The following is a 12,172-nucleotide window of genomic DNA, read 5'->3' as shown; positions in this document are numbered from 1 at the left end:
TGCCCTTGAATCTCCTTTCTCCCTTGCAATCCAAAGCACAAACAGACCTACTGTTAATTTAGTAAAATAAGCCAAACTGCATTTTTCCTCTTGCAATTTCATAACAAAGGGAAAAGATTGTGTCCCACAGTGTTTGCACGGGGAAAAGGGAATGACATTGAAAGACTGGAGGAAGAGCGGCTGCTAAGATCAGATAAGTGGGGTTTGAGCCCAGGCCAAAGGAACCAATTTGAGTAAATGCTTCAGACAAGCTCTTTCTTAGTTCACAGGAATATTAAATGAGGAAAGGAGAAGCAAATTCAGACTCAAGCAAGATACTGTTCTCTTTCCCAATCTTACTTCCTTATCTTCAAAATATACGTAATATAATCGCAGCATCGCAAAAACACCGAAGTCCGGAGGTGGGATTTCAAGGACTTCCATGTTTTTTGTGAAGCTGCGATTTCACTGAGGTTCCCCTCACTGGGAAATCCCACTTCCGGACTTCCGTTGCCAGCTGAAGCGCCTGTTTTTGAGCTGCTGGGATTCCCCTGCTGGGATTTCCTTGCAGCATTGTGCTTCAGCTGGCAACGGAAGTCCGGAGGTGGGGTTTCCCATGGAGGGGAGCCTCATGGGAATCCCACCAGCGCATAAATGGGTGCTTCAGCTGGCAAAAGGGGTGAATTTTGGACTTGCATGCATTAGTCGCTTTTCCATTGATTCCTATGGGAAACATTGCTTCATCTTATGAACTTTTCTCCTTACAAACCTTGTCCTGGAACCAATTAAGTTCATAAGACAAGGTATCACTGTACTCCCATGGAACTTTTTTTATAATTATCGTATTTTTTGGAGTATAAGGCACACTAGAGTATAAAGTGTACCTCAGCAGAAGTAGCCTGCAGTACTGCATTCTAATCACCACGGCTCTTTTAATCTATCTGGCCACTGTACATATTTCATATGCTAAACCTTCTTCTTGTATTTTGCCTTTAATAAGTTTAATTTTAACTAATGACTTTTGGATATTTATCCATTTTAATATTTGTATCAGTTTATGTCTGTTTCATTTATAAACTTCTTTGACAATATTTGCTACTAAGATCATATATGCATTTCCATGTTAATATCATTTTAAGTTCTGACAGCCATCTTTTCTCTGAGTGTCTACTTAGTGTTCATCTTAACTCTAAATCTATCGCCTGCTTCTAGTCTCTTGATATTGACAACACCTCCTGGGAAACCCTGGCACAAGATCGACCAATATGGCACATGCTGATCCACCAAGACTCCCAGACATCGGAGGCCAGAAGAACATTCAGAGCAGAAGAGAAGCGAGCACCCTGCAATACCAGAGCTGCAAATGCTGTGACAATGGTGCCCACACACGTCTGGCCAACATGTGGCAGAGCATTTTGTGCCAGTATAGGCCTTACAAGCCACCTGTGGACACATTACGTATAGCCCACAACCCATTAAATGTCAAGGTCCTCTTCGAACATGATGGATGAACATCATCAAATCTATAGGGGTCAATCTGGATCTTAGATTGCTGAAGGTGCATGAGGATAGAAAAGGAAAAAATATCCCTTCAGTCAGGTTTCCATGAAACTTTCCTCCTTAGTTCATGAAACTAGACTGAAGGATATTTTTCTTTTTTGTATCTCATTGGCCACCAGCGATCTAAGATCCACAGACTGACCACTATAGAGTTAAGATCAACATCAAGTAGATACTTCCAGAGAAGAGTTACAGCCTCTTACAATAATAAATTTATCCAACTTTATTTATTTAGTCAAGCATGTATTAGATAAGATATAGGTATAAACATGGTTATTAATACATGAAATGGATACGAAAAAAGGGGACATTAGAACAGGGATAGTAGGCATGTTAGTGTGCTTATGCATGTCTGTTAAAAAGTTCAAACACTCCTAATTTACTCGGTACAATAAGTACAACTGATCGTTGTTGTCTACACAGCAGTGTTTCTCAATCTTGGCATCTTGAAAATGTATGGAATTCAATTCCCAGAATCCCCTATTCAGCATGGCTGGCTGGGAATTCTAGGAGTTGAACGTTCATGCATCTTCAGCTGTCAGAGTCGAAAAACACTGGTCTACATAACTACCGTATTTTTCTTATTATATAATGGTGGTCAGAAACAACACCGAGCTATCTACACTCCATGTAGATGGCTTCTTTTTAAGTTACAAGTTTCTTTAAACTCATCCTGTGGTTCCTCATTGCCTTTTTTGCTAGGGCTTAGAAAGTATGGGGGAAGGAGAAGGGAAGGGTAGTAGGAGGGGGAGGGAGAAGGAATAAGAAAGTAGGTAGTAGAGGCGGAATAGCTGACTGAGATAGAAGGAGGGGAGAGAAAAAAGTTGGATACAGATGGAATTTTATTTTTATTTTATTTTATTATTTTTATTTGTTTATTTTGTCCAATACACAATAATACACAATGAAGGTTATAGAGGATATAGTAGAGAAGAAATACGAGATATAGGAGAGACTATAAGGACAGGGGATGGAAGGCACTCTAGTGCGCTTATGTACGCCCCTTACTGACCTCTTAGGAATCTGGAGAGGTCAACCGTGGATAGTCTAAGGGTAAAATGTTGGGGGTTAGGGGATGATACTACAGAGTCCGGTAATGAGTTCCACGCTTCAACAACCGATTACTAAAGTCATATTTTTTACAGTCAAGTTTGGAGCGGTTAATGTTAAGCTTGAATCTGTTGTATGCTCTTGTGTTATTGTGGTTGAAGCTGAAGTAGTCTTTGACAGGCAGGACGTTGCAACATGATCTAGTGGGAAATACTTAGATCATGTTTAAGGTGTGGTAGTTCTAAGCTTTCAAGACCCAGGATTGTAATACTGTAATATAAAGCTAACCTGAAATAGCTAACCTCTATTATATTTGAACAATGATATTTATGTGTATATAGACTGCTCAAAAAAATAAAGGGAACACTTAAACAACACAATATACCTCCAAGTAAATCAAACTCCTGTGAAATCAAACTGTTCACTTAGGAACAGTGATTGACAATAAGTCAACACTGATTGACAATACATTTCACATGTTGTCAGCACCTTCAATTTTGTACAGAACAAATGAGAATATTTTATTCACTCAGATCTAGGATGTATTCTTTGAGTGTTCCCTTTATTATTATTTTTGAGCAATATGTATGTATGTATGTTAAATGTTTTTAGCTGGAATTTTAAAATTAAGGGAGATTAGGATGGTCCCATTTCGGCCTTGTATATATATATATATATATATATATATATATATATATATATATATATATATATTAAGATGAATTGAAGGTATATAAAGTTGAATGTTGAGAAAAGAAAAGAGAAAGTATGACCGGTGTGATGTGCATGACTAGGAATTTTAAAAAAGGATATCCCCTAATTCTATCGCTACACTCATCGTTTCATTCCTACCGCCACGTATGAACATCCTAAAATTAGAGAAGATCATCAGCGTGTGAGCGTCCCTTGTCTCATTCCCCATTCTTAAAGCGCTAGGTAGCAGGAAAAAGGGAGCAATCTACAGATTGCTGTCCTACCCGCGGACCTTTTTTTTTTTCTCAACAGCATCCGGTTTGTTTCTTCATCCCTCAAACCATCCAAGGACGTTCGAAAACCGAGAGCGAAACCTTTCTCCCTACTTTCGTTCGCTCTGCGCATGAGCGACGCCGGCACCCAGCCCGAATTGCCTGGAACTGGTTCCAAAAACTCTCCTGCTAACGAAAGCGTGAATTCCCACGCCCGGGAGAGTGTGAGCATGCGCATACTTTCCTCACCTGCCCCGCCCCCTCCAATCCTTGCATGCAAAAGCTTCCCAGGGGCGATTGCCCGTAGCTCCTCCTTTGTCGAGAGCGCCGTCGGCCTGTGGCTGTTGGAGCCGGCTGTGAGTAGGAAGGCAGAGGTGGAGGAAGCGGCTCAGCGCCGGCCAGGAGCCGTGCCTGGGCTGCCGCGGGTGGGGGAGACTCTTGGCTGGGACTGGGAGATGTCAAAGTACTGGGTACCGGGTGGGGCATTAGGCTTTCTACTGGGAGTAGGGAGTGGCCATAGTTTCTCCAGTAATACAAAGGTTGGTTGAGCAAGTTTGGGGGGTGCCACGTGTTGGAAAATGAGGCGTTTGTTTGCAAGCTTTCTTCCAGACTCCTGTGTTCTCTTGTGGGTCCATTGTCGTGTGTGTGTGTGTGTGTGTGTGTGAGAGAGAGAGAGAGAGAGAGAGATGAAAGAAAGAAGATGTGAGAACCTAGTTGCAATATTATCTACCTATTGAGCTGGGGGTTTGGAAGGGTATTATTTAAAGGGCCTGGGCTGTATTTGTTTCTTTATATTCAGATGCTGTGGGTTGGGTATTTTTACCGAAAGTCTCATGGTGTCTGAACTTGGGATATAATTTGCAAGTAATTGGGCCAACGTCTTTTTAATTATTTTACAACAATATATGTAGAATTGGATGTGTTAATCTATTGCAATAAAAATAACAAAAGGAAAACATGGATTTTCAAACCCCAAACACATTTATAAAATATCTGTACTTTGATAGTCTTCTCAATTCAAATTTCACTCTTGCTGATGAAAGGACTACATGTGAACATCACTTGGCCAAAATCTGGAAGTGGTTTGTTGCCTTCTCTCTCTCTCTCTCTCTCTCTCTCTCTTTCACATTTCCCAATATAGTCTACAAAGTGGATTTTCTGGTGGTTTCCCATCAGTGTACTAACCAGGTTTGATCACACTTTTTTTTTCTGAAATGAGGTCAGCCACAACCTGCCAAGTGTCCTTGATGGATGAATATTTAGATGGGAATTCTGGGCACCTCAAGGTTCACCTGTGTTACACTGATGTTGTATGACCTGCTCTAGTTTCCAGTTGCCTTCTGGGTGCAATTCAAGATACTGGTTATCACTATTAAAATTACTAAAGTAAAGGCCTGAACCAGGTTCTTTGCAGAACTGCCTTTCTCTGAGGGAACCTCTCTGTCCCACAGGTTGGATAGGTGGATGCTCCAGGCCCTTTCCTTTGAATGCTATCATCTGGTGGGACCTTCGAGGCATTGCCTTCGCTGTAGCTGGCTTTGACTCTTAGGAATAGGTTCCCACTGAGATCCACACCTACCATCCCCAACCTTGTTAGCCTTCCTGAAAGCTCTGAAGACTAGAGTGCTCCCCAAAGCTCTGAGATAGGATGGGGATGAACCAATGAGTATGGAATATGGGTTTTCATGGCACCATGGAAGGAAGGATAGAAAGCAGTTTTATGATACTGTATTTTAATGATTTTGTTGTGAACCACCTATGTAATGTCTCATAAATGCATTTTAATTCTATATTGCAGGTCTCAAGGGGCCATTCTTGAGCCAAATATTTCAGTGGAATAATATTTCAATGGAAGCAAGGTGAATTACATTTATTTATGAAAATTAATCCTACTTTAGTAGGCGATAAGGCATCTGCTTCTTTACTGTTTGTACCATGTTACAGATACTGTTAAATTGAATTTATTGTGTTTTGCATTTTCATAGAGAAAGCATACTCTTCTACAAAGATGCAGTACTCTTTGGGCAATTTATTTACTTTGTTATGAGAAAGTGAATAGTAAAAGAAAAGATCAGATGGGAAATAAAATGAAAAAAGATGCTCACAATGCAATGAAATGCATTTTTGTGAATGCCACATGAAATGGCAGTTTTTTGAATGCCACTTTTATTGGCAATTATTATTTGATCTTTTTCATTTTATTTCCCTCCGCTCTTTCATTTTTACTTGCATAATGTGTTTTGCAAGAAGCTAATTTATTACCAAACTGCTTCTCTACTATTTGTAAACCATGTACAGAATAACTGTTAAATTTAAATTGGATTTAACAGTTATCTGTAACATGGTAAAAATAGTAGAGAAGCAGTTTGGTAATAAATTAGCTTCTTGCAAAACACATTTCTGCATAGTAAAATGAAAGAGCGGAGGAAAATAAAATGAAAAAGATCAAATAATAATTGCCAATAAAAGTGGCCATTCACATGCATTTTGTGCTTTAAGCCTATTAGTTATGTAAACACAATACTAAATGAATTGGGTTATTTTTTAAAAGGCACCATGCTAGAACATTCATTATTTAGAAATCCTTGTTTTGGGGAGGCTTGTTTGTTAACTATTTAAAGATGGTATCTAAATAATAATAAAAGGATATGAAGAAACTATAGATGAATGAACAAGCGATTTAAAATTTTCATGGAGGTTAGGGGATCATTAATTAAACATAAATAAATCCATATATTGCTTTAAAAGACTAAAAAAAATCTCAAAAATCATCACACCAAGTTAATGAATATCAAGAACTGATATTATACAGTATAAATCACCTGGTAAAATTTTGTGCTATGTCTTCCGTAATGGAATAAAGTTGTCTTCAATTTTCTCAATGGTATGTTGCAAATCTTGTGGAGGTAGCATCCTGAGAAAATCCAGCTTTCTAAAATCCGGTTTTCTAAAAGTTGGGACTAATTCTGATGTTTTCATTGTTTCCAGATATCTACTTTCACAAGGCCCAATAATAGTTTCGACCTGAAGAGGTTCCCTAGCCCCATTACGGTAAAATGCAAAGAACATCCAGGGTTTTTTTGTTGTTGTTGTTGTTAGATCTGTTAAAGTTCACTTGGATGTCTTGACCATTCCATGCTATTTTTTTTTTAAAGTTATAGTTAAGCTTGGGGGAAAAATATGGTACATTTTTGCTGTTGATTCTCTCTAAGAGATGATTCTCCAGAGACTAGTACAGTTGAATGAAGGTTTATGACACATAGAAATAGAAATCTTAACCGAAACTACAGTGGTACCTCTACCTAAGAACGCCTCTACTTAAGAACTTTTCTAGATAAGAACCGGGTGTTCAAGATTTTTTTGCCTCTTCTTAAGAACCATTTTCTACTTAAGAACTCGAGCCTGGAAAAATTTCCTAGGAAATTTGAGAGCAGCACAAAGGCCCAGCCAGTTTTCTGCCATTTACCCTGGGTTTCTCTCTGGCGCAGCGTATGGGAGGCGCGTGCTCCTCTTCACTGCCTCAGAGTCCCCTTTTTTTTTTTAAGCCTTAAAATTTTGGATTGTTTTGATTCTCCTCACCTCACCTTCTCCCTTCTGCAGCGATTGTCCTCCTCGTCTTCTTCTTCCTCCCCCCCCCCCCCAAATTCTGAGCTTTTATTTCTTTCCTAATGGGTTTGCACGCATTATTTGCTTTTACATTGATTCCTATGGGAAAAATTGCTTCTACTTACAAACTTTTCTACTTAAGAACCTGGTCACGGAACGAATTAAGTTCTTAAGTAGAGGTACCACTGTATTTCACTTTCTTTGGCAGGAGACAGACAGACACATCCCCTCCCTCCCAAGGATATTGTTTGTATTCCTGAAATACCACAACAGTGAATATTCCTTAATTCCAGCCAACAAAAAGTTGCACTTAATTTAAATATCAAGGGAAGAGGAAGATTTGTCATATCATAATACAATGTATATACATTGTAAATAAAAGGCAGTCAATAAATACTGTAAATACAGACTTCAGCATGCTAATATTCTTAAATTATTCCTAATAGTCTGTTTAGATTTGGGGATACTTTAGCCAGTAAAAATATAACCTTCAATGTTAACCATGCTTTGGAAAACTATTTGCAAATCTTTACTTTATGGTTTTTCTTTGGGCTGTCTACCCTTAGTCAAGCTTTGTATGTCTCATTTATCAGACTATTTGTTATCCTTTCCAGCTGCTTCATGTCTGTTTTTTAAGTGTAACCAGAATTGAATGTACTATTCCAGCAGAGATTTTTCACTACAAAGTAAAGTGAGATAAGCAATTTCTGTGTCGTGCTTGCCTAATACTTAACCTTTATAGCATATCTTGACATTAAATGTGTTTGGACATCATGAAGACTATAAACCTCTGGCAATTCAGTATGATGAATAGCTGAAGTTTTATAATATTACGCCATCTTTTTTTGTGTGTGTGTGTGTGTGTATAATTTCCCCCCCCTCCACACCTTACAGAAATACAAATTCACATACAGTGGTAACCAGGGGTGGGCAACTACCCGGATCGGAGGGGGGGGGAGGGAGAGAACACCGGGGTAGCAAAAATGGAGCTCCACCCCAGAGCACCCAATTTTCACTGAAAGATGTTGAAAGAAAATGCATGGTGTCCCGCATAAGCCATGCCCACAGTGCGGTAGTAAACTTTGGTAGCCCTTCACTGGTGGTACCTCTACTTACGAATTTAATTCATTCTGTGACCAGGTCTTAAGTAGAAAGGTTTGTAAGAAAAAGCAATTTTCCCATAGGAATCAATGTAAAAGCAAATAATACATGTGATTGGGGAAACCACAGGGAGGCCCTGATTCCTCACGGGAGATTCCTAGAGAGGCCCCACAGAGGCTTCTCCCCGCCTTTTCTGGCCCTGTTTCTTCCTAGGAGGTTCCTAGAGAGGCCCCACGGAGGCTTCTCCCTGCATTTTCCAGTTACAGTTTCGGAGGCTCAGGTTTGTAAGTGGAAAACGGTTCTTGAGAAGAGGCAATAAAATTTTGACACCCGGTTCTTATCTAGAAAAATTCTTAAGTAGAGGTGTTTGTAGGTAGAGGTACCACTGAACATTCAAATTGGAATACAATACAATATAATATCAGTTACCAAATTCTTAATCAAAATTCTTAATTATTTATCTGTTTTGTTTTGATATACATCATTTATATTGTGCTACCTCCTTTTCTAATTTGTCATCCAGATTTCAAAGATTATTTTCTGTTCTCATTCGTGTTCAAAAATGTTATTAGCTATTAAAATTTCTCTTGGCTATTTGATTTTTTCTACTAAAACTATGCCATAGTGTTTCAGTCCATTTCTTATATTCTTACTTATCTCATTCATGTTTTTTAAACCTTCATTTTAATATAATTGCCCTTTACGAGGAAAGTTCCAAATGTACTTCTCTTCATACAACAAGAAAAAAAATTGGTTCATATCGGGCCTTAAATCTAATTATAACAATAGCAATAGGGGGGGAAGGTTGTTATTAAAAAATTAAATTATATTATCTTCCTTCTGTGCTTAAACATTCCTTTCATTCCTTTCATTTTACAACTATATCATTTCTAATTAGCAAGTCATAATTATAGTGTAACATATTTTTCTATTTTTCACAAATTGTGTTGTCACTGAATATTGCTAAAACATTAAGGTGATATCTACCCCAATAAATATATGAGATAAAGGAGAAATGAACAAGGAGGGGGCAGAAACTTTGTTGTGGGTCTACTTTATGTGTGCATGTTGTATTTAGTAATTCTGCAACAACAGACAAGTTATAATATTTTATATAGATTAATAAAGAACAGATTTGTCATCCTTTGTATCTCCTCTTACAGGCCACAAGTGAGCACAGAGAGAACTAATTTGGAGAGCTAAACAGGGACTTTTTTGTTTACTTCCAGTCACAAAGTAATCTTTCATCAATCTCATTTATGAATGAAACGTGTTGCCTGGCTCCACCAGCCTTCTATTCAATGAAATCCATCCAGCATAAATCAGGTATCTGCTTTGAATATTAAACCACTCAGCTGAGATTTATTTCTTGGGCATGTTTTGCCCTTTAAGTGTTCAATACATTGACTTTAGTGTGGAGTTCCAGGTGCTGTCAGTGCTTGGTTGTTGCAGATGTTACATCACCAGTGCAAGTAAGTGTGGAGTTTGCTTCTGGTTTATATACAGTAGCTTGCTCTTATCAGTGCTGGTAAATGGCGTCAAACTCAAAGACTGTGGTGTGCTTAGATGTGGTAAGCAGATACTCTGGAAACAGCGAAGGACCAGCCTGTGGGGCCTCTGTCAGCGAAAATGGGCTCCCAATCTTCGTTTTTGGCTGTGAAAATGTGTGGCAGGAGGCTATTCCTGCTGAAAACTGAGATTGGGAGTCTGTTTTCACTGGCGGTGCTTAGGCTGCAACAGACACCTCCAGCCGCGAGTGACATCAAATTGGCTGTGCCCATCCTGGCTATGCACCCCACCCCCAGCTCCCCAAGGTCAGATACAGCCCTCAGTGAAATTGAGTTTGATACTCCTGGCATAGATTGATATATGCTTATCAAATATCAATATATCAATTATTTATGCTTAAAAGTAGTTTACTCAGAGATATAACTATAGTGAAGGCGGGAAACAAGGCTTCTCTGTGCCACCCACAACTTGCCCAATATTTTCAGGAATGCCAATTTCACAAAATGTACAGGTAGTTCTTGGCTTATGACCCCAATTGAGTCCCCAAATTTCTGTTGCTAAGGGACGTATTTGTTAAGTGAATTTTGTCCCATGTTGTGATCTTTCGTGTCACAATTGTTAAATGAATCATTATAGTTGGTAAGTTAGTAATGGACTTGTTAAGTGCTCCCCCATTGACATTGCTTGTCAGAAAGTCACAAAAAGTGATCACATGACTCCAGAGTTGGTTGCCAAGGGTCTGAATTTGGATCAGGTGACCACGGGGATGCTGCAATGGTTATTAAGTGTGGGAAAACGGTCATGTCACTTTTTTATTGTTAACTTTGAACAATCAATAAATGAACTGTTGAGTGAATAAATAAACTTGTTAATTTGAGCAGTACCTGTACTGCAGAAGCCCAGATAACCATTAAATGGCAGCAGAGAGAACCAAATGGTTTTCCTCTACTACTAAAGGTCAAGGTCTACTAAATCATTTTGTATGGGTCTTATTTTTTTAGTTAAGCATTAGCTCAATCTGTGGGGCATTTAATGTAGCAAATGACAGCATAGCAAAAGCAACTATGTTTGGTAAGATTGAGGAGCGTAAGAAAGAAAGAATGAGTTCATTGCTAGTGCAATGTTGGAAACGTTGTCAGTTGCTTCTGGATACACAGATAAGACAGTTGTCCATACCGTTTCCAAGAGCCGGCCCCAATGCAGTCCAGATGAGGATCTACTTAATGCCCTTGAGTTTCCTTAGATATTTTGTGAAAATTAATACAGATTGCGCCTAGGCTCATTTAATATAATTTTAAAGCAAACCTACAACAAGTTAGAAGGGAATAATTATATTGTGGTAAAACAATTGCCATCTTACACATTTTTTTTTTAAATGGCAAGGTAATTCTAGCTCATTCTAGCAGAATGGATCTTAGGAAAGTACAGGTCATACAAGGATATGTCTTGCATTTGTGATTAAAACCACAGGCAGAATAAATAGCAAAAGTAACACTTGTTTTATGGCTGTCTGAGAACAACTTGGACATAGCAATGAGTCAAGCCTTTTATTTGGTGTGAAATAAAGCTGTTTAACCTTTGATGTGTCAGATGGGAAAAACTGATTGAAATAGCCTCTACACTGGCTAGCCTAGTACAGATACTGTAGAGAAGAAATATATTTCTTGGACCAAGACTGGTCAGAACTTAATAAACAGTAATTTTCTGAGTGGACAAACTATGAATGTGGTATGGGATATTGCACTTTTTAATTCATTTAATAATGCTGCGATTTCTCTGAGGCTTCCCTCGCTGAGAAACCCCACCTCCGGACTTCCGTTGCCAGTGAAGCGCCCTTTTTTGCGATGCTGGGATTCCCCTGCTGGGATTCACCTGCAGCATCGCAAAAACGCGGAAGTCCGGAGGTGGGGTTTCCCATGGAGGGGAGCCTCGGGAATCCCAACAGCGCGAAAACGGCCGCTTCGGCTGGCAAAAGGGGTGAATTTTGGGCTTGCACGCATTAATCGGTTTTCCATTTATTCCGAAACATTGTTTCGTCTTACGAACTTTTCACCTTACGAACCTTGTCCTGGAACCAATTAAGTTCGTAAGACAAGGTATCACTGTATAAGCAAGCCAAATAAAGAATTATTAAATTATGAACAGAACATTTTGAGAGGCTGTCCTTTTATGATACCCAGACACCACTGCAGCATTTCATTCAAGTTGAATTCAGTATTTTTAAAATGGAGATAGATCTTCAGAATACAAAAAAAAATAAAAATACATTCAAATAGACATGGAGCAAAAGTTACATTTCTCCACTAGGACAAAATAATTATAATAATAATTTGTTAGACTTGTATGCCGCCCCTCTCCGGAGACTCACACTATACTATTAACTTAAAAAATTTAGAATCAAT

General features: G+C 38.8%; 1 protein-coding gene across 9 annotated transcripts in view; it reads left to right on the top strand.

Annotated features, from left to right (window-relative positions):
* Positions 1 to 3,638: 3,638 nt before the first annotated feature.
* Positions 3,639 to 12,172, top strand: part of MKNK1 (MAPK interacting serine/threonine kinase 1) — a 34,830-nt gene continuing 26,296 nt past the window's right edge. The window contains exons 1-4 of one of the 9 annotated variants that reach the window (XM_070745825.1): positions 3,639 to 3,910; positions 5,353 to 5,413; positions 6,543 to 6,605; positions 9,425 to 9,587. In XM_070745825.1, coding sequence (XP_070601926.1) covers positions 9,521 to 9,587 — 67 coding nt within the window. In that variant the 5' untranslated portion in view covers positions 3,639 to 3,910; positions 5,353 to 5,413; positions 6,543 to 6,605; positions 9,425 to 9,520. Of the gene's footprint in view, positions 4,094 to 5,352; positions 5,414 to 6,542; positions 6,606 to 9,424; positions 9,588 to 12,172 lie in introns of all 9 variants that reach the window. The other 8 variants (XM_070745831.1, XM_070745826.1, XM_070745828.1 and 5 more) reach the window with 8 other exon arrangements.

The sequence above is a fragment of the Erythrolamprus reginae genome, chromosome 3, assembly GCF_031021105.1.
Source record: "Erythrolamprus reginae isolate rEryReg1 chromosome 3, rEryReg1.hap1, whole genome shotgun sequence".
In the NCBI taxonomy this organism is placed as follows: Eukaryota; Metazoa; Chordata; class Lepidosauria; order Squamata; family Dipsadidae; genus Erythrolamprus; species Erythrolamprus reginae.
Note: the sequence above shows the minus strand (reverse complement) of the source record. Positions and strands in the feature narration are given on the sequence as shown.